The sequence below is a fragment of the Bubalus bubalis genome, chromosome 14 (assembly GCF_019923935.1).
Source record: "Bubalus bubalis isolate 160015118507 breed Murrah chromosome 14, NDDB_SH_1, whole genome shotgun sequence".
NCBI lineage: Eukaryota > Metazoa > Chordata > Mammalia > Artiodactyla > Bovidae > Bubalus > Bubalus bubalis.
In genome coordinates, this window is record NC_059170.1 from 22,028,017 (window position 1) to 22,050,959 (window position 22,943).

General features: G+C 47.3%; 1 protein-coding gene across 6 annotated transcripts in view; it reads right to left on the minus strand.

Moving 5' to 3' along the window:
* HCK (HCK proto-oncogene, Src family tyrosine kinase) overlaps positions 1–20,608 on the minus strand; it is a 45,330-nt gene extending 24,722 nt beyond the window's left edge. For 2 of the 6 annotated variants that reach the window (XM_025263680.2, XM_025263681.2), the window contains exons 1-3: positions 20,279–20,385; positions 2,162–2,268; positions 1,911–2,028 (exon numbers count right to left, since the gene is read on the minus strand). In XM_025263680.2, coding sequence (XP_025119465.1) covers positions 1,911–2,027 — 117 coding nt within the window. In that variant the 5' untranslated portion in view covers position 2,028; positions 2,162–2,268; positions 20,279–20,385. Of the gene's footprint in view, positions 1–1,910; positions 2,029–2,161; positions 2,269–20,278 lie in introns of all 6 variants that reach the window. The other 4 variants (XM_006064418.3, XM_006064417.3, XM_025263679.2 and 1 more) reach the window with 3 other exon arrangements.
* Between the last annotated feature and the right edge of the window lie 2,335 nt (positions 20,609–22,943).

Below are 22,943 nucleotides of genomic sequence, written 5' to 3' on the forward strand. Positions count from 1 at the left end.
AGAGAACCTGAGACTCTGGAGCCCTGGCCACAGAAAGGGCCCCGGGCCACGCAAGTTAGGAGAGAAGCTGACCTGGGAGTGACTTAGGGTTTAGGATGTCACCTCAGGACATCACCAGTGTGGGAAGTTCTTGTAAACTCAGGCTGTAGTAATGGAGGTCAAGTGTCAGAAGATGGGAGGTGCCTATTCCACTCTTCTCCCATTTCTAGAATTAGTCCTGTTCTAGGCATCATGCCTGGAGACGGGCAAGCAGGTAAAGAGAGGGCAGGAACCCATGTTGTGTGAAAGATGATTTGGAAGGAAAGGGTGGGTTGGGATAAGATCTTTGCCTTCCATCTCTACAAGCTCTCACGGGGCAAAGGTAGTAGATGTGTTTGGAGCGGGACTGAGCAGAGAGGTATAGGATCCAGGAGTAAGGGTTATGGGGTAATAGGCCTCCCTTCAACATGAGGAAGAACTTTCTAAGGAGCACCAGGAAGAAGTGCACCCCTGCCTCTGGAGGCTGTGCTTGCTGGGATAGCTTCTGATAAGGGGATGGACAAAAGGAACCCAGAGGAGAGAGAACCCCAGCGTTGAGTTTAGAACGACCCAGCTCTGCTGCCTCCCAGCACTATGAGCCCAGGAAGCCTTTTAACTTTGAGCCTCTGTCACCCTGGCCATAAGAAGCATTAACTCCAGCCTCACGGCTTTTGGTGAGAATTAATGGCCACCTCATGCAAAGAGTTGACTCATTGGAAAAGACCCTGATGCTGGGAGGGATTTGGGGGCAGGAAGAGAAGGGGACGACAGAGGATGAGATAGCTGGATGGCATCACCGACTCGATGGACATGAGTTTGAGTGAACTCCGGGAGTTGGTGATGGACAGGCAGGTCTGGCGTGCTGCGATTCATGGGGTCGCAACGAGTTGGACATGACTGAGCGACTGAACTGAACTGAACTGAACTGAATGGTATAGAAACAGCTCACTCCAGTGCCCAGACCACAGAAGATTTCCAAAGAACAGCAATGCTTGTTACAACTGTTACTGCTGCTCTTGACAGCAGAAACAGCACTGTCAGCCCTGTTACTAGCACCATGACTGGAACCACCACTGACTATTGTTCTTGCTCTTTGAACCACCACAACCATGACTAGCAGGGTGACTTCTGTGGCGACTACCGCCCCCAGGCCCCCACGAATGCCAGCATGACTACTGCTCCTGTCACCAGCAGCTGGCGCTGCCTCTGTTACTTTGTTCCTGCCACTGGGACACTGGAACATGCACTGAGTTTGAATCCCTACTAACCATGTAGCGCTCAGCAAGTCATTTAATGTCTGCGTCTCATCTCTAAAATGGGTATAAAACAAGCTGTGGCCCACAAGAGCACTGTTGTGCGGATTAAAGGTGTTAACAACCATCATGCACTTAGGATGGTACTTGGTTCATCGTAAGCTCTGTATAAGTGTAACAGAAGTGAGCAGATACCTCTGCTAGTATTACCACTTCTCTCAGAGACTCTGTGCTGGAGTTCCTACCTCCATTGCTATTATATTCCCACCAGTATTGTTGTTACTATTATTCCTACCATTGTCGTTACAGCCATCGCCATGATACTGACGCTGTCTGTCATCATTCCCGTCATTTCTTCAACTGCTGTTGTGACTAAGCTGCTCGTTCACTACCCTCAGCACTGATTATGGTACTGGCCGGGTGGGACGGCCGGCTATGCCCCTGGGACCTGGTCACCCAGGCTGAGGGGCCAAGGCGTGTTTCCTGGGGAGTCAGGGTGCTGCTGGTGACTGGTCAGCTGCATTTCACCCCAGACTCACCCTGCTCACCCTTGGGATAACAGGGAACGGTGAGAGCAGTTTGGGGCAGCGTGGGGCAGCCCCGGACAGCCGCCAGCGTCCCCTTTCTTCCCCCACTCACCCGCTTGCCCGAGGACGTGGGATCCGGCACATACAAGGGGCTGTGTGGGTTGGTGTTGGGCTCGGTTTTTGAGACCTTGCCTCCGTTCCGGAGGAACTTGGACTTCACGCATCCCATCCTGTGGTAGAGAGAAGGGAGATGAGCCCAGCTTGCTCTGATCCCCGCAAGGGGGAGTCTTTGATGCTGGGCTTGAGACCCCTGTTGCCAGGCTGGCTCCCCTCCCCATGTCAGGCCCCCTACCTCACCCTCACCTTACAGAGCTCACTCTGCCCTTGTCATCTCTGGGCTTCCCCACATCCACATCTGCCACGCACCCATACAGAGCTGACAAGTTGTCAAAGTCACGCTACCAAGGACCCTGGCGATGGGAAGTTTATTGAGAAAATAAATCGTGATGATCATTGAAATTCAACACACTCTGGGGTCAGAAAGCCTGAGCTGATACTTGGTCCCTCCCCCCTGTCCCCACACTAACTGCTCACTTATCACTCCCCCTGCTCCCTAGTCTCGGTTCCTCATCAGCGAAATGGGGATAATAATACAGCCTACTCTCAGGGTGTTGGGAGGATGAGAAAGTATGTGGGTGGGGAAATAGTCTAGAGTCAGGCTCCGAGCAAACAGTAAGACTATACTTTCATTATATAATAAGTTAATATTTTATATTAAGTGATAGAGATCAGGGCACATACTGTGGCTCAAACAGTCAAGCCACCAGACCCCTCACATCACTTTATAATTGCCTTCTAACAGCTTCCTTCCTTCTTCCCTCCCTCCCTCTTTTTCTTCCTTCCCTTCTTTCTCTCGTGGACTTATTTGGTCATTCATTTGTTCATTCATTTACTGGACAAACATTTACTGAGCACTTTTCTTCCTTTAAATTTTTAGTTATGTATTTATTTTGGCCGCACCACGTGGCATGTGGGGTCTTAGTTCCCCGGTCAGGGATTGAACCCATCCCCCCAGCAGTGGAGGCCTGGGATCAAACCACCAGGAAATTCCCTACTGAGCACTTTGCTAACTCATGACTAAGACAGGCAAGGTCACGGCCCTGTTGGAGCTCACCCTGGAGGTGGATGGGAGACACAGATAAAGATCAGGTAACAAATAATTAACAGGATAAATTTAGCTAGTGAAACGTGGAGGATGCTCAAAGAGGATGTTGATAGGGAACGAGGGCGCGGGGCCTCTCTAGACAGGGTGGTTGGGGAAGGCCTCTCTCAGGAGGTGATGCTGGACCTCGGGCCCAACTGACACAAAGGAGTCAGTTATGTAACACTCTGAGGGAACAGTGTTCTGAGCGAGTGAGTACAAAGGTGAGTGCAAACAGTGAGTGCAGAGGCCCTGAGGCTGGAATGTGCTTGAAGAGAATCAGGTACTGAAAGGAGGCCAGTGTGGCTGGGGATCACAGGCAGGAGGGAGCAGGTAGTATATGACGAAGCTGCCCCATCTGTACACTGGTGAGGAATCTGGATTGCATTCTAAGGCTGATGGGAAACCAGGGCAAGTTTCACGTAGAAGGATGACAGGATTCAATCTACCCTGTCAGCTGTTCAGCTGCTCGGTAGAATATGGCCTTTAGAGAATAGGTCAGAAATCCAGGCTCGAGACGCTTGATGGTGGCCTGGCCTGGGGTGGTGGTTACTGAGGGGGTAAGCAGCAGAAAGGGTCAGGGGACATTTTGGTATCCCTTGCATTATCAACTTACATATTTTGGAGGTAGAGCTGACAGACTTTGCTGATGGATTAATAAAATTTAAAGAAAACACACTGATCCATCAGAGTCAAAACTTCATCGTTAAAGTGGTAGAAATGTTTTATTCTTTTCTCAAAATGTGCACATGTTTGCTGAGAAGTCACACAAGGAAGTAATTGTGTTCCTCATCTCTGCACAATTGCAATTTTCTTCTAAAGCAGTTATATTTATCTTGTTAAAATGAACATGTGTTTGTGGCTTAAGAAAAAAACCCAAACTCCTAGGTTTATGGGAGTTATTTACTTACTTTTTTTAAAAGATTCTTTTCATTTACAAGGATGTTTTTGTCTATCCTTGTGGGAATTGGGAACAGTTTACCACCTCAAGACTTAAGTGGTTTCTGCTTCATTCTCCTTTTGTGAATAAAGTAAGTAACTGATCCAAACTCCTGGAGTGCTGGATCATTAATTTGAAAAATTATTGCAAATAATTACTGTTTTATAACATACTCATATGAACTGAAAATGAAAACCAACACCTCTCTGGCTTGTGATAAATATGTATTACAGTTGTGGGAAATAAAACACTTATTGTGAGGTTTTATATGACAGAAAATCATATTCCTATATATTTTGATTAAGTTAAGGGTGATCTGGGAAGAGGATGGCTGTGGGAGGTAGGGCAGCTCCCTCCACCTCTCTGAGCATGTATTTGGTATTCATCATCAACTTACATATTCAACGTGGCCACAGGGTCTTGAGGGGTAGGTCTCCTAACACATAAACACATGATCCAGGGTGGTGGTGAGCACAGAGTGAGTTGAGACATCTGAAGGCATCTGCCACACAGTTAAGTTCTACAGAAGTGCTAATCATATCATTTCCATTTACTGGCAGACGTAGCCCTGCCCTGGGGGAACACTGTTTGCACGTCCTTTGGCCCTCAAATTTAGAGATCTCATAACACTTGAGAAGTTAACTTCTTAAAATAGGGAATTCCTGTTAGTTCAGCTTTTGCACAATGAAGTATTTTTTTTAAGTGGTATATGGGCAAGAGTCAAATTTGCATAAAATGTGATTTCCCCCTAAACCAAGAGAACCATGCCACTGCTTGGCCTAGGGTGGCCTCTGAAATGCTCATTTTCATGACCACTAGACACAGTAATGTAATGTGAGCCACGTATATAATTTAAAATTTTCCATAGCCGTGTTTTTTCAAAGTAAAAAGAAACAAGGGAATTAATTTTCAGATGTATTTACTTTCCCCAATATGTCAACATTGTTATTAATGTGATCAACATAAAATGATCAATGAGATACTTTATATTCTTTTTTTTTAAATGTTGAGTCTTTATATCTCAGTGTGTGTGTTACGTACAGCCCATCTCAGCTAGGACTTGCCATGTTTCATGTGCTCAAGAGCTGTCTGTGACGACTTCCCTTGTGGTCCAGGTCCACAGTGGCTAAGACACTGTGCTCCTAATGCACGGGGGCCTGGGTTGGAACCTGGCCAGGGAACTAGATCCCACATGCCACAACTGAAGATCCCCACATGCTACCACTAAGATCCTGCATGCTGCAACTAAGACCCGACCAAAGAAATAATATTAAAAAGAGAGTGAGAGACCTGTCTGTGGCTGAAGCTACTCTACTCAGCAGTGCAGATGCAGAACATTGCCATCACAGCAGCACCCCAGAGACTGGTCCTGCTCATGTCTGTGTTCCTTGGTGCTCAGCTCAGCACCTTGCCGGCACACAGTAGGAGTGTAACACATGGTCAGTGAGTAAATGTGTGCCCAAAGCCCATGCTTTCTATAATCAGTCCAAGGTAAAGGCATCTGGACCTGGCTTCTGCTCCAGCTGGGATGCAAAGACTGGGCACACAGAATTACATTTCCAAGGAGCTGTTAGGTATTGGCAAAGACAGTCAGAAACATGCAAAGACTTCTAAAATACTTGTTGAGTGAGAAAAACAACCTGCAAGACATATATAATATCAAGCCATTTTGTGAATCTAATATATATCCAGGTTCTTCCACTAACATATATGTTACTTTGTTCATAGTAAAAACAACCTGTGTATAATAATTGAGCAGTGGGATAATAAATCGAATTTTGAAGAGAGGGAGAGATTTCAATAAAGATTTGGGGGAATTCAAGAATGTTTCATAGAAGCACCATCTTTCAAAGAGAATTTGAGGGAGTTTATGATAGTAAACCACACACAGAGCACTTCAAGACTCAAAAAGGGTTCTGTTGCACCATTTGAAAGGAAGGATGATTGAATCAGAAGTCTGGGTCCCCCATATTGGAGGCAGATTCTTTACCACCTGAACCACAAGGGAAACCCCTATATATTGACAAGTGGTTCCCAAATGGGCTTCCCAAATGGGCTTCACTGATAGCTCAGTTAGTAAAGAATCCGCCTGCAATGCAGGAGATCCCAGTTCGATTCCTGGGTCAGGAGGATCTGCTGGAGAAGGGATAGGCTACCCATTCCAGTATTCTTGGGCTTTCCTTGGTGGCTTAGCTAGTAAAGAATCTGCCTGGGATGTGGGAGACCTGGGTTCGATCCCTGGGTTGGGAAGATCCCCTGGAGAAGGGAAAGGCTGCCCACTCCAGGAATTCTGGCCTGGAGAATTCCATGGACTGTATAGTCCATGGGGCCACAAAGAGTCGGACAGGACTGAGTGACTTTCACTTTTTCCCAAATAGATGATGCTGGTGTTTGGCTGGGTTTCAGAACCATGGGATGGGGTAGGGAGAGGGCGAGGGAGGAAGTTTATATAACCCAGGGCCTCTCTGCAGGGTGGAGACCACAGAGTGACTCGAAGTGAGTTAGAAATGTAACAGAGTGCCTGGCTACTTGGAGAATGGCCAGCATGGAAACCAGCAGCATCATCGTATTTGAACTGTTGGAAATGAGGAACCTCAGGCCCCACCTCCCAAATCAGAATGTATGTTTTTACGAGGCCCAGGTGATTTGTGTGATTATTCTAGTTGAGAACTGGGCATGGTGAATATTTTTTGCTCTTGCTTCCTCAGCTGCTGCTGCTACTGCCAAATCATTTCAGTCGTGTCTGACTCTGTGCGACCCCATAGATGGCAGCCCACCAGGCTTCCCCGTCCCTGGGATTCTCCAGGCAAGAACACTGGAGTGGATTGCCATTTCCTTCTCCAATGCATGAAAGTGAAAAGTGAAAGTGAAGCTGCTCAGTCGTGTCTGACTCTTAGCAACCCCATGGACTGCAGCCTACCAGGCTCCTCCATCCATGGGATTTTCCAGGCAAGAGTACTGGAGTGGGTTGCCATTGCCGTCTCCATGCTTCCTCAGCATCCATCCCTTTTCTCATAACCGTTCCTGGATATTCCTTAGGAACCCAGCCTTCAGTGGGGCTTCTAGGGGGCTAACCCCTCCCTTGTCTTCAGCGATTGACAGCTTGATATAGGACCAGCCCGTTAGGGAATTCCATGTCTTCCTGACAACCAATGGTGGTTGGTTCAGTTATAGGTATGTATGTGATTCTATCTGAGGCAGTCTGCCCTGGGGTTTTGCTGGGAAAATTAGGGAAAAGGTATTCTCTTTCTATAAGCATTGTTGCAGATGTGGGTGTGAATGTGGACATAGCTGTTGATGTGGACATAGGTATAGATGTAGGTATAGATGTGGATGTATGTGGCCATGGATATGAAAATGGTTGTAGATGTAGGTGTAGATTTGAGTATAGATGATGTAGGTGTGAATGTAGAAAACTGGAGCTCTTGGGAGCCATTCTGACATCATGAAGGGAGGGACTGCCTTAGAGGGAAGCCATCACAGAGGACAGCAGAGCTGAGCAATGGGGACAACGAGATTCCTGAAGACATGTTTAAACACCTGGATCCAGCTATGCCTAAAACTTTTCAACCTCGGAATTTTTCTAATTCACGAGCAAGTAAATTCTCAATTTTGCCTAAGCCAGTTTGAGTTGGATTTCTGCCACTTGTACCCAAAGAGTCCTCACTGACTCTTGACTATTCCAGGCAACACTCTGAATTGAATGAACTAGGGTTTCTGGGGATGAAGGCATAGAATCTGCATTTCAAACAATTCTTTAGGAGAGTCTTATCACACTGAAATTTGAGACCCACCAATGTAGTGGAAGGAAGGCCAAGCTTGGAGTCTGAATACTTGGCTTTGGATCCCAGTTCTTCCACTGACTGCTGTGTGACCTTGAGTAAGGCTCTTGCCCTCTCTGAGCCTCATTCTTGCCACCACCACTCCCCCCCCGCCCCCCGCCGCCCTTTTATAATCGGAGGCACTTGCTTCTCAGGCTTGGCCTGAGGTCCTGTGGGACAGGGATTTGAAAGGCTCTTTGAAATTTCTGAAAACACATGTTTCTTGTCTAATCTGACTCAAAACCAGGCTCTGAGAGCAGAAGTGGCTTGCCTGGCCCCACATTAACTTAGAACAGCTGATCCCCAGCAAAGACACTTCCTCAACTCACTGCTGAAACCCCTGGAACCTGGAACCTGAAACCAGCTCCCTGTCCCCTTGGTTTCTGTAGGCACTGCGTGGAAGGGAAACAACAAAGTTCAGCTTACTTGGCCTGTCTGCTTCCCATGGTCACCGTGCTGGCCACAGAGGCCTCAGAGACTCCTCCTGAACTCTCAGAACACTGCCTGAGCAGCCTGTGGAGTGGGCGGGAGGTGGTTTCCTAGGGGCTTTTAGGCTCAAGCAGTGACTTCTGAGGGCTGGAGGCAAGGAGCCCTGGAGTTTAGTCCCACCTCTGCCACAAACTCGCTGTGTAACCTTAGGCAAGGCCCTTTCTCTGGGCCTCAGTTTCCCCAAATATGAGATGAGATGTCAGGTGATTAATTCTCCGAAAGGGACAGCTATAGTTCTTTCTTGTGTAGCAGCTGCTCCTCCTCCTTCTGACAATATCTCCTCAATTTTCTTTGGGAACCACCCCTCTCCCATTCTCAATTCCTGGACTGTGGCAGAGCTGACTTCAACCTCTGGCTGTAGGGATGGGTCTGTGACAAAGTCTGGCCAATCAGACTTGCAGTAATAGAAGCAGAGATGGGCATGTGACTCAGTTCTGGCCAATGAGAATCACCCCTTTGGCTGGAAAATGGGTGTTGTAAAGCAGAGCCTAGTAATGAAGAAATACAGATTCTTCAACTCTGCATAAAGCAGATATGCTCATGGACTTTCCAATATCCTTCTTTTTCTGCTTGAGCCAGTCTGAGTTTCTGTGCCTTTGAACCTCAAAGAGCCCTGCTGAGTGCAAAGGAAATTCTTACAAAGGATTGCAATTCATACTCAGGTGTAAATGGCTTACGGCAAAGATTGCCTTAATAGGAAGTTTTGATAGAAGAAGGTAAAGAGGGTACTAGACCCATTAGAGTGTGTGTGTGTGGGGGGGGTGGGTGTGGAGTATGGAGCTGGTGGCACTGAAGTCATGCCTAGAAAGGGCCTGACATGGATTAGGCTGTCCATATACATGAACCCATTTGTCAGATGGGGAAATGGAGGCCCACAGCAGAGAGGATTCCTAGGTGGTCAGTGGCAGGTAGAGCAAGAACCCAGCTCTCCTGCCTCCCATTCTCCACTGGGTCAGGCTCAGAGGCTACAGCAGGGAAAGTGGGAGGAGAGGGGATGAGTAACCCAAACAGGAAGTTTAGGAAAGCAGATCACCAGGGGCCCAGGGCTCAAGATTGTCCATTTAGAGGAACTTTCCCTTCTCAGAATAGCTCAGCCATGGAGGCAGGGGACAAACCTTCCACTGTCAGGGACCAAGTCCCTGAAGAGTTTTCAGGAACACATAGCTCCCTCTCTTCGGGTTCCTTGACTCTTCTGAATGAACCAGCCAAACCTCCAAGTGACTGCTATCCATGATGGACATTTAGGGGTCACCTCTGACTCTCCATCTCTTCCCTTTTCCAACTGTCAGCTTCTTTCTGATCAAGAGCTCAAAACTTTGATTTTGCAAATACCCAGAGGGGGTGGTCATGCCCTGGTTTACACAACAGCAAGTGACCGAGAAACATAGGAAAGAGGAAGTCAGGTCTTTGGTCATTTGCCTGACTCAGCCAGAAGGTTGACTCTGAGATGTATGTGTTCCAACCACTTGCTCCAAACAAGTAGTAAATTTTTAGCGTGTTCAGTGTTATCTCTGGGTCACCTGATCAACTTCAGAACTCAAGGGCACTTGTAAGCCTCCTTAGAATACTTCTATCTTTAAGGTAGGCAGAGGGCAGGGAAGTTTGGAAAAATATAGGGTCCTGAGGATCCTCTGGAGGAGGGCATGGAAACCCACTCCAGTACTTTTGCCTGGAGAATTCCATGGAGAGTGGAGCCTGGTGGGCTACAGCTGGTGGGATTGCAAAGAGTTGGACATGACTGAGCAACTAACACTTGAAACCAGAAAGAGCTGGTTTGAATGCCCTTTCTGCTTCTTACAGATAAGTGAGCTTTTTAAAATGTAAGTCAGATCACATCCCTCTGCTCAGAATATCCCGGGGCTGCCATCTCGCTTGGAGTAAGAGTCCAAGTCCCCTCTGGCAAGGTTGGCAAGGCTCCATGACCTGGGGTCCCCTCAACCTCACAGTCCCGTCTCCTCCAGCCCTCCCTTGATTTTTTCACTTCAGCCACACTAGCCTCTTGCTATTCCTCAACTCACCAACCATGTTTCTACCTCAGGGCCATTGCACAGGCTGCTTTCTGGAACATTCATCACCCAGAAAGCCTCTTTCTTTTCACCCAGGTCTTCTTGCAGATCTCACTTTCTCAGCAGGGGCTTCTCTTATCACCCTGGCTAAGATAGGAGCACTGTCTCCAACTCCTATCACTTTCTGGCCCCTTCCCAGCTATATTCTTCATGGCTTTAGCCACCGCCTAATATGGATGCTCATCCACAAGGATGAGCCTCTCAGATTTCCAAACGCAGAGAGCAGAATTGACCAGTGGCCCCAGCTGTCATGCTGTGAAGAACATCACTGTTGCCTTGGGCTGCTCCCACCCAGTGACTGACAGTGGCAGAGGTACCAAGGCAGGACCATGCCAGGGGGACCTCTGATGGAACCTCCTTGACAGCCTTGCCAACCTTCCTTAGAACTCCCCTGCAGTTTAAGACGTTTCTACCTTCCTTTCCTTGCTTCTTCCCTTCCTTCCTCTCTCCTTCTTTCATTTGGAGTCAGACATGCCTTGCTAGGTATTCATGTGAGAGCTGGACCATAAAGAAGGCAAGCCCCGAAGAATTTATGCTTTTGAACTGTGGTGTTGGAGAAGACTCCTGAGAATCCCTCGGACAGCAAGGAGATCAAACCAGTCAATCCTAAAGAAAATCAACACTGAATATTCATTGGAAGGACTGATGCTGAAGCTGAAGCTCCAATACTTTGGCCACCTGATGCCAAGAACTGACTCATTGGAAAAGACCCTGATGCTGGGAAAGATTGAAGGCAAAAGGAGAAGGGGACAACAGAGGATGAGATGGTTGGATGGCATCGCTGACTCAATGGACATGACTTTGATCAAGCTCCAGGTGATAGTGAAGGACAGGGAAGCCTGGCGTGCTGCAGTCCATGGGGTCGCAAAGAGTCAGACACGACCAAGTGACTGAACAACAGCGCCTTAACTATCTTATCTGATGCCTCTCGTAACCTCTCCTAGCTGCTTCTACAGGCATTCCCCTTAATCAGTTTCTGAGAGTCACCTTCTCCAAGGATGTGACTAACTGAATGAAATGCCCTTAGCTGCCAGGGTGCCCTAGATTTCTCCTTTTAAACAATAGTCACAAATGTGTGTTTAAACTGAGAAGGACTGTCCATGTTTGTTTATCTTTGCTTGGAGACGAACAAAGTCTTTCCTTGATTGGAACTGAGTGAAGGTGACCCCCTTCCAAAAGGACGTGGTGGCCAGTTTGCCCAAGGGACAATTTTTCACTTCAACCTCCCACCGTGCTCCAAGGTCAGCTGCCCCTAAATCTGACCCCCTCAAATGGAAACTTCAAAGTTTCCATCGTGTGCTCTGACCCTTTTACACTTTCTTTTTTATTGTTGACAGAACCAGTTCTTTTCTGTTATGGAGGGTATGCATTTTTGTTTTTAAAATTACCTTTCATCACCTAGTAAGACACTACATTGTCCTTGTTAAAAATGAAAATAATAAAGCTAAATCTAAGGCACCTTTGGAATAAGGCCGGTAAGATACCCTTTCCAGGTCCTCCATGGCCACCCCTCCATTCACCACCCCCTCCCAGGTAGCCTCTTCTTGTACATTTGCATATTATATTAAAGCAGATATGTCAGTGCCCCGCCCCTTGGTCAGCTGTTCACCCTTCTGAACACTCGCTGGACGTCCAACTGCCAGGACCTGCATCTCTTCATCTAGGAGATTTCTCTGTGGTCCTTGGCACCTGCTCTGCCCATGAGCCTGGCAAGTGGAAGTGCTAGAGGATTGTCAGCCCGCGGGAGCCGATCTCATCCCCATCAGCTGTGACTGACAGGATCAGGCAGATAAGTATCCCAGTTCCTCTGCCTCTTGAGCTGGCTTGGCGGCTCCCAGCACTCCCAGTAGAACTGAGCTCCAGGAGCTGACAATGGGATTGACTTGATCACATCTTTATTGTCTGCTGACCTGGGTTCGATCCCTGGGTTGGGAAGATCCCCTGGAGAAGGGAAAGGCTACCCACTCCAGTATTCTGGCCTGGAGAATTCCATGGCCATAACACACTGTGTTATGTGTTAACATAAAAGGAATACTGTTTTGCATGAACTGTGAGGCAGTAGTCATCTTATCCTTATTTTTTAGATGAGGAAATTGAGACTCAGAGAGTGAAAGAATTTGGTGCGTCACAACTTGTATGAAGCAATGTTGGCACTCAAACTCAGGCCTCCTATGCTCTGTCTGCATGCATGTGTGCTAAGTAACTTCGGTCGTGACCGACTCTTTGCAACACTATAGGACTGTAGCCCACCAGGCTCCTCTGTCCATAGGATTCTCCAGGCAAGAATACTGGAGTGGGTGGCCATTTCCTTCTCCGGTGCTCTGTCTATGGTTCTTCATTTCTCTGGCAGAGTTGAGGGAGGGTCTTCTATTCTCTTGGCTGCACTAAGTCTCCTGGACCAAAGGATTTCATGGTGATGGTGGGAGCTCAGGTAGGTGTCGTAGGTCAGGATGAGGACTGTCACAAGGCCCAGTGCAGGGCAGGGCCACCCAGAGGGTGCAGCCTGTGTGGCCACAGCCATTGGCCAAGAACAGGACACATTTTACATTCAAGCAAGGGTTTCTTCTCTGTCATTACCCATGCCTCTGGAATTACACACTACAACTCCCAGTCCTGGGGTGGAGGAAACTGGAGAAATGGCATGGGGCATCAAAGTGCTGTGGTGGGGGTGGCTTAGAAAGACAGGCTAAGAGATTGTACCATTAACTTACTCTGTAACTTTGGGAAAGTTACTTACCCCCTCTGGGCCTGACATTTCTTTTCTATAAAAAGGGAGACCTTGTCATGATTTTAGGACTGGGTTTGAAAACTCAGATAAGCTATAGGGGCCCACAGGGCTATCCACATGGGGCAGGTAGTCCAGGCAAGGGTGCTGCAAACTGGACAGTTCGGGGGCAGTCTACAGGGCAAACCCACTCAGCATCACCCACATGAGTGAAGAGCAGCAGAGCACAGGAGACCAAGGTTCCAGTCCCAGCTCTTTTAGTTGTTCAAGAGAAGACAGAAATTCACATTACTATGAGCTCTCTTGACTTTAAATATTAGCGCATATTTAAGAAGAATCATTGTGTGAGGCCAGAGAAGGCAAGGGCACCCCACTCCAATATTCTTGCCTGGAAAATCTAATGGATGGAGGAGCCTGGTAGGCTGCAGTCCACGGGGTCGTTACAAGTCGCACACGTCTGAGCAACTTCACGTTCACTTTTCACTTTCATGAATTGGAGAAGGAAATGGCAACCCACTCCAGTGTTCTTGCCTGGAGAATCCCAGGGACGGGGGAGCCTGGTGGGCTGCCATCTATGGGGTTGCACAGAGTTGGACACGACTGAAGTGACTTAGCAACAGCATTGTGTGAGGCCAACTGAAACAAACATATTTGCTGAAATATCTCAGGCAAAGGAGGGGACGGAGTGTTCAACACCCCTCAATTCTGTATTTTTGAGGCCCTACTATGTCTCATTCCTACAAATGGAATGAAAAAGTAGGAAGTCAAGAAACACCTGGAATAACAGGCAAATTTGGCCTTGGAATACGGAATGAAGCAGGGCAAAGGCTAATAGAGTTTTGTCAAGAGAATGCACTTGTCATAGCAAACACCCTCTTCCAACAACACAAGAAAAGACTCTACACGTGGACATCACCAGATGGTCAACACCGAAATCAGATTGATCATATTCTTTGCAGCCAAAGATGAAGAAGCTCTATACAGTCAACAAAACAAGACCAGGAGCTGACTGTGGCTCAGATCATGAACTCCTTATTGCCAAATTCAAATTTAAATTGAAGAAAGTAGGGAAAACCACTAGACCATTCAGGTATGACCTAAATCAAATCCCTTATGATTATACAGTGGAAGTGAGAAATAGATTTAAGGGCCTAGATCTGATAGATAGAATGCCTGATGAACTATGGACTGAGGTTCATGACGTTGTACAGGAGACAGGGATCAAGACCATCCCCATGGGAAAGAAATGCAAAAAAGCAAAATGGCTGTCTGAGGAGGCCTTACAAATAGCTGTGAAAAGAAGAGAAGTGAAAAGCAAAGGAGAAAAGGAAAGATATAAGCATTTGAATGCAGAGTTCCAAAGAATAGCCAGGAGAGATAAGAAAGCCTTCCTCAGTGATCAATGCAAAGAAATAGAGGAAAACAACAGAATGGGAAAGACTAGAGATCTCTTCAAGAAAATTAGAGATACCAAGGGAACATTTCATACAAAGATGGGCTCAATAAAGGACAGAAATGGTATGGACTTAACAGAAGCAGAAGATATTAAGAAGAGGTGGCAAGAATACACAGAAGAACTGTACAAAAAAGATCTTCGCGACCCAGATAATCACAATGGTGTGATCACTCACCTAGAGCCAGACATCCTGGAATGTGAAGTCAAGTGAGCCTTAGAAAGCATCACTACAAACAAAGCTAGTGAAGGTGATGGAATTCCAGTTGAGGTATTTCAAATCCTGAAAGTTGATGCTATGAAAGTGCTGCACTCAATATGCCAGCAAATTTGGAAAACTCAGCAGTGGCCACAGGACTGGAAAAGGTCAGTTTTCATTCCAGTCCCAAAGAAAGGCAATGCTAAAGAATGCTCAAACTACTGCACAATTGCACTCATCTCACATGCTAGTAAAGTAATGCTCAAAATTCTCCAAGCCAGGCTTCAGCAATACGTGAACTGTGAACTTCCAGATGTTCAAGTTTTAGGAAAGGCAGAGGAACCAGAGATCAAATTGCCAACATCTGCTGGATCATGGAAAAAGCAAGAGTTCCAGAAAAACATCTATTTCTGCTTTATTGACTATGCCAAAGCCTTTGACTGTGTGGATTACAATAAACTGTGGAAAATTCTGAAAGAGATGGGAATGCCAGACTGCCTGACCTGCCTCTTGAGAGACCTATATGCAGGTCAGGAAGCAACAGTTAGAACTGGACATGGAACAACATACTGGTTCCAAATAGGAAAAGGAGTACGTCAAGGCTGTATATTGTCACCCTGCTTATTTAACTTATATGCAGATTACATCATGAGAAATGCTGGGCTGGAAGAAGCACAAGCTGGAATCAAGATTGCTAGGAGAAATATCAATAACCTCAGATACGCAGATGACACCATCCTTATGGCAGAAAGGGAAGAGGAACTCAAAAGCCTCTTGATGAAAGTGAAAGAGGAGAGTGAAAAAGTTGGCTTAAAGCTCAACATTCAGAAAACAGATCATGGCATCTGGTCCCATCACTTCATGGGAAATAGATGGGGAAACAGTGGAAATAGTGTCAGACTTTATTTTGGGGGGCTCCAAAGTCACTGCAGATGGTGATTGCAGCCATAAAATTAAAAGACACTTACTCCTTGGAAGGAAAGTTATGACCAACTTAGATAGCATATTGAAAAGCAGAGACATTACTTTGCCAACAAAGGTTCGTCTAGTCAAGGCTATGGTTTTTCCTGTGGTCATGTATGGATGTGAGAGTTGGACTGTGAAGAAAGCTGAGTGCCGAAGGATTGATGCTTTTGAACTGTGGTGTTGGAGAAGACTCTTGAGAGTCCCTTGGACTGCAAGGAGGTCCAACCAGTCCATCCTAAAGGAGACCAGTCCTGGGTGTTCATTGAAAGGACTGATGCTGAGGCTGAAACTCCAATACTTTGGCCACCTCATGCGAGGAGTTGACTCACTGGAAAAGATTCTGATGCTGGGAGGGATTGGGGGCAGGAGGAGAAGGGGACGACAGAGGATGAGATGGCTGATTGGCATCACCGACTCGATGGACATGAGTTTGGGTGAACTCCGGGGGTTGGTGATGGACAGGGAGGCCTGGTGTGCTGCAATTCATGAGGTCACAAAGAGTCAGACACGACTGAGCGACTGAACTGAACTGAACTATGTCTCAGGTGCCAGGGGTAAAGATACAGTAGTTTTGGAGACAGACATGTCTGTGCCCTCATGGGACTTACTTTCTAAAAGAGTTTAAAGTCCAAGCCCTGACCAGTCCTCTGAATGCAGACAACTCTCTCCTCACCCTCTGGGGTAAGAGGCCTCCAGAGAGCAGCCTTGTTGAGGTGAGATTGAGACTCATGCTTAATGAATGATGGTTTTAATAATAATTTTTGATAAGGAAAATAGCAAGTGTCGACCACAGGGTGGAGAAACTGGAACTCTTGTACATTGCTGGTAGGAATGTAAAGTACTGGAATATAATTTGGTGATTCTTCAAAAGTTAAACATGGAGTTACTATATGACCCAGAAATTCTACTCCTAAGTATATACCCAAGGGAACTGAAAACAGGTGCTTAAATACATGTACATGCATGCTCATAGCATTGCCATTCACAGTAGTCAAAAGGTGGAAACAACCTAAATTTCCATCTACAGATGAGTGGATAAACAAATCATAGAATATACATACAATGAAATACTATTCAGCCATAAAAGGAATTAAATGTGTTAGTATTTAATGTGGATGAACCTTGAAAGAAGCCAGTCACAAAAGGTCACATATTATGTAATTCCATTTATATGAAACATCTAGAATAAATTAATCCATTGATACAAAATGCAGGTTGGTGGCTGCCAAGGGCTGAGGGGTGGGAGGAAGAGGAATAACTGACCATGGTGTTTCCTTCTGGGATGATGAAAATGTTTTAGAACTACACAGAGGTGCTGATCACACGACGCTGTGAACGTACTGAATGCCCCACTGCATTGTTCACTTAAAAATGGTTCATTTTATAACGTTATATGAATTTCACCTAAAAAAGTTTTAAAAATTGAAGACTATGGACTTCCTTGGCAGCCCAGTGGTTAAAACTTCACTTTCCAATGCAGGGGGTGCAGGTTTGGGAAGCTAAGATCCACATGCCTCACTGCCAAAAAACCAAAACACAAAACAGAAGCAATAGTGTAAGAAGTTTAATAAAGAATTTTAAAATGGCCCACATGAAAATATATTTTAAAAATTGCAAGCTACCTAAAAGTGCTTTGCTAGCATGGTTAAAACAAATTATAGTGCCTCCAAACAGTGGACTATTACTCAGTCATTAAAAATTTGAGGATGTTTTAATGACATGGAAAAATGCTTGCAATGTAATACTAAGCAAATAAGTGGGATAAAAATTGTATATGCAGCATTTTATTAATTATGTTAAATAAAACATGCACAGAAAAGAAGACTATAAAAATAAACTAAAACATTTGCTACCCAAACATTTTTTTAAAGGATTCATGCTTCTGGGAATTTCCTGGCTATCTGTTGGTTAGGACTCTGTGCTTTCACTGTTGAGGGCCCAGGTTCAATACCTGGTTGGGGGACTAAAATTGCTCAAGCTGTGAGGGGAGGCAAAAAGAAAACCAAAAAAACTGAAAAGCGAAACAAAACAAAAAAAGATGCATGCTCCTATTGTTGGAGCATATACTAAATGTCAGGCGCAGTGAATAAGGCGGAGGAGAATCTTTGCCCTCCTGCAGCTGAGAACAGGTGACAGGGGCCCTGGATCTAGAGGGAGCTGGAAGGTCAGCAGAGCCGATTCTTTCTTCTCTCTTCTCTGCCCCAGACCCCCTGGCTGACATTTCCACGCCTCAGTCCTCCTCATACACAAAAGCTGCCCCTTGGGAGAGCCACTCAGCCTCTCGGTGTTTCCCCCTAGAAACACCTGTACATGAGCCCAAGACCACACGTCCAGGCTGGCCCCAGCAGTACTCTTTGTTGTCATGAAGCCCTGGATCAACCTGAATGTTCAACATCAGGGGGAATGAGAAGTAGGGCAGGATGGTACGCTCCTGGAATCCTCCACTTAGAATAAAGTAGAGCTCTGTATCTTATTCTGCCTAGATTCTGACAACTTAATGATAACAAGGCAGGGAAAATGAAACTGCCGCAGAATCTCACAGTTAGACAGCATTTATGTAGATCTTTAAAACACGAAAGACAATTTTATGTATTGTTTATGCACCCACATATATATGTAATGCATTTTTAAAGGCACAGACATGAAGAGCTATAATTCATGACAGAGATTGTCTCTGGAGAGGGAGAGAAACAAAACTAAGATGGATACTGGGTGGGGAGGCTTCAATGTTATCTGTTACTTTTAGTAATTTTATTTTTCAAAAAAACTGAAACAAATGTGACAAAATGCGAACATTTGTTAATTCTGGGTGCTGGGTTCCTGGGATATTTAGTATATTACTCTCTTCACTTTTCTGTATTTAACACCTCCCCCCCCAAAAAAAGGATAGTGCAGAGAAAGCAGTGATGAGAACTGATATCTTTTGAGGCCTTTCTCTGTGCTGGCCAAAGTGGTTCTCAAAGTGTGGCCCTTGAACCAGCAGCAACAGCATCATCTGGGAATAAAAATTCTTTAGGTCCTGTGCCAGATCTATTGAATCACAAACTCTGGGGTCAAGACCCCAAAATCTGTGTTTCAACAAGCTTTCCAGGTGATTCTTACGTACTGTTTAAGTTTGAGAACCACCAGGCTAGACTGTAATAGCTATAGTGAAAGTGAAGTCGCTCAGTCGTGTCTGACCCTCAGCAACCCCATGGACTGCAGCCTTCCAGGCTCCTCCGTCCATGGTATTTTCCAGGCAAGAGTACTGGAGTGGGGTGCCATTGCCTTCTCCGTGTAATAGCTATGACCGTTGTTAATGGATATTAAGCAGTTAGACCTGTTAGGCAATAAGCAGTTAGACCTGTCAGTAACTCAATCTAATCTTCAAAGCAACCCTATGGGGACTTCCCTGGTGGTCCAATGGCTAAGACTCTGAGCTCCCGATGCATGGGGCATGGGTTTGATCCTTGGTCAGGGAACTAGATCCCACACGCTGCAACTAAGACCCAGCGCGGTCAAATAAATACATTTTTTAAAAAGATCCTCTGAAGTAGCCATTATTTCAAATATCCCCATTCTACAGTTGTGGAAACGGAGGCACAGAATGGCCACATCCTCTGCCCAAGGTCCAACAGGCAGGCTGGCCACCCAAAACCCCTTACTCAGCCACTGCACTAAACTGTCACTTGAGTGCATGCTCAGTCGCTTCAGTTGTGTCCAGCTCTGTGCGACCCAGTGGACTATAGCCTGCCAGGCTCCTCTGTCCATGTGATTCTCCAGGCAAAAATACTGGAGGGGGTTGCAATGCCCTCCTCCACCCTCCTCCAGGGATCTTCCTGATCCAGGGAGCAAACCCAGGTCTCATGTCTCCTGCACTGGCAGTCAGTTCTTTACCACTAGCGCCACCTGGGAGGCCCAAACTCACTTACATGACCTCTAATATACTCTATCTCATCACAGTCTTGGAAGACAGACCTAATAACCCTCTTTGACAGATGAGGAAATTGGAATTTAAAGAGGGAGAGTGAGTGACTTGTCCAAGGTCTCACAGGAGGAAAATGAGGGGCCAGGCATCCTGCTGTAGTCTGTCCAGGAGGTTTCAGGGTCCGACCTAGACCGCCTGGGGATCAGGGCGCAGCTGGGAGGAGGAGGGAACCCAGCGAGCGAACCGACCCAGCTGCAACCTTGCCTGGGTGTGGCTCGCGCTGTCACGCCTACGGCCAGCTGTCCCCTTCCCCACCATGGCTGCCAAGCCGCCGTGACCGTGACCGTCACCCAGCCCCATCAGTAACCGTAAGGGCTTCTCCCCTCTCGGGCTCCTTGAAGCTCCCCTCCTTTTTTTTGTCTCTTGCAGAAGAGGAACCTGGACGGCCCAGGGAAGTGGCGGCTCAGGCAGAAAGTCACCCTCCGTGTTCCCAGGTTTGCAGCCGGGTCATTCGGCTGTTCATGCAGACATCCTTCCCCGCGGGTCGGTCCCCGCATCCCGCCGCCTGTCCGCCGCTCCCCCGACGGTCCCTTTCCGCTGCGCCCCAGCCTACGCGGCTCACCACCCTGGGTGCCCTCAGCAGCCCGAAGACCCGACCGTCAGGCCGAGTTCGAGGGCCGGTGTCCCCTGACCCCCGGGGCCGAAGCACTCACCTGGGCGCCCGCTCCTCTTCCGGCGGGCAGCCCGGATCCTCGCAGCTCGAGCGCCCCCCCAGCTCGGTAGTCCCCGGGGTCCCGGGGCGCTCGAGAGCTAGGGGAAGATGGATTGACTTTCAAGAAGAGGCTGGGGATGCCCTCCGCGGGGCTTCGGTGCCGTGCGTCTTTAGGGGAGGGGGCCCTCTGGCGCTGGACTGTCCGCGTCCCCTTCCACTCGCCCCTAGGCCTCGGCGGTGCGTCCCCGCCGGAACCAGGGACTCGGTGGCGCCCACAGACCATCTGGGCGCCTTAGCCGCGCCCGGGGCGATGCTAACCCCGCCCCCAAGTGTCCTAAACCCGCCCCGGAGATTCTGACCCCACCCCAGGGACTCCAATCTCTGTCCCCACCTACCAAGATCCTAATCCCGCTGCCTAAGGATTTTTTTAAACACCGCCCATCCAAGGTTTCTAACTCTGCCTCTAAGAATCCTTACCTCGTCCCCGAAGGGCAACCCGCTCCCAAGAATTTTAACCAGTCCTTCCAAGGTCCTAATCCCCAAATAAACTAACACCTCCTCCAATGTATTCTAATCCCGCCTTCCAGTGCCCTAACCGTGTCCCAAACGATTCTAAACCCCACCCTCCCGAGAATCCCAGCACCCCATCTTCTCCTCCTGAGATCTTAATTCTGCCCCAAAGGATTTTGAATCTCACCTATGAAGGAATTTTAACCTCACCTACCAGAGGTTTCTAATTCTGCCCCCAGGATTTTAATCCAGCAAGTGAAGGATCCTAGTCTCTTTCATAAAAAGATTCTAACCCAGCCCTCAAGATTTGTTAACCTAATCCTAGGGATTCTATTCTAATCTCACTCCTGGGTGATCCCAACCTGTTCACATAGGATTTTAATCCGCCTCTCCCCTCAGGATTCTAATCCAGCCCATTCAGAGATTCAACCCCTGCTTTCCAGGTTTCTGATCCCACAAGTCAAAGGATTCTAAACCGGTTTGGGAGGATCCTAAGCCTACCTTCCTCGTTCTCACAGGACTCTACCCCTCCTCCCCCAAGAATTCCGACCCATTTCCCCACCATTCCAGTCGCCTCCTTCTAGCCCAGTCCCCTCCCCAACACCACGTCCCAAGCCTGCCCGGCCCTTCTGTGGTCTGCGGTTTCCATTCCTCAGGCCCTGGCTATTCAAACTCCATGCAAAGTTTTTGCCCGCAGGAACCAGCCTGACTCACTCCTGGCCAGTTTCCCAGTAGCTCAGAGGAGCTTGAAAATTGAGGGGGCAGTAAATAGCGCTGGAGGGTACAGTTTGAGGCCGCAGATGAATGAGAGGTGCCCAGGGCCAGACAAGAGCAGAGCCCATCTCGTCCTGGAAATGGACTGTCACCCTAAATCCTGCTGAACACACCTCCAAAAATGTACAGAAACACTACAGTGTCTCTGTAGCCCCACCCACTCCCACCATCTCTCATTCACTCATTCATTCACTATGCTGGGGCTGAGCTACATAGAACTTTTCAACCTCAGCACCATTGATTGACATTTGTGTGCCTGCTCAGTCGCTCATTCTTGTTCGACTCTTTGCGATCCCATAGACTGTAAGCCTGCCAGACTCCTCTGTCCATGGGATTATCCAGGCAAGAATACTGGGGTGGGTTGCCATTTCCTCCTCCAGGAGATCTTCCGCACCCAGGGGTGGAACCGGCAGATGGATTTTTTACCACGGAGCCACCTGGGCAGCCCCACTATTGACATTTAGGTCTTGAAATTTTTTGTTGTCGGGATCTGTTCTGTGCATAGCAGGGGTTTGAACAAAATTCCCAGATGTCATCCACTCGATGCCAGTAGCAGCTCCATTCCTCAGTTGTGATAGCCAAAAATGTTTCCAGACATGACCAAAGGTCCCCTGTGGCGGGGAGGGGGCATGGCAGGTGGTGATGGAGGGGGACAGAACCATGAATAAGAAAGAGAATGACCCTGCTCTTATGTGTTTGGTTTATGTGCTTAAATACATGTATGGCCTTTTAAAAAGCAGATATTGTTTTAATTGTGTGTTTAATTTTCTTGGATAGCACCTCAATTTTGTACTTTTTTTTTCACTCCATCACTAGATACTATTTATATCTAGCCATGTTCTGAAGGTCATTGTCTATATTCCCCATAGTCTATTTATCCATTCCGCTAGTCACAGACACCCAGATGGCACACAGCTTCACCCTACCATAAGCAGTGCCACTGTGAACATCCTGATATGAGTCCCCTTATGAACCTATGTGAGCATTTTATTAAGACTTGGCTTTGCCAAGAATGACAGAAACTTACCAAATGGCTGCTGCTTGGATTCCTCTCCACCATTTCCCCGTATCTTGACTGTACCTTAGGTATCGTCTGCTGGTCTTAATCTGAGTCCCACAGAAGTAGACCCTAGACACAGATTAAAGTGAAAGTTGGTTATTTAGAAGATGCAGAAAACACAGGTAAAGGAGTGAGTGAATGAGAAGGGAAGAGAGCCACTCAAGAAAGCATTACTAAGCAAGCTCCAACTGGGGGCTCCTGGAGCTCAATCACGCCTGGGGAGTGAACCCACACAGAGTTATCCCACCTGAGACATGAGGTAGTCCGGGCATTTATACACCAGCTCCTGTCAGACATTGGATGAGGGCTGCTCCTGCTGCTA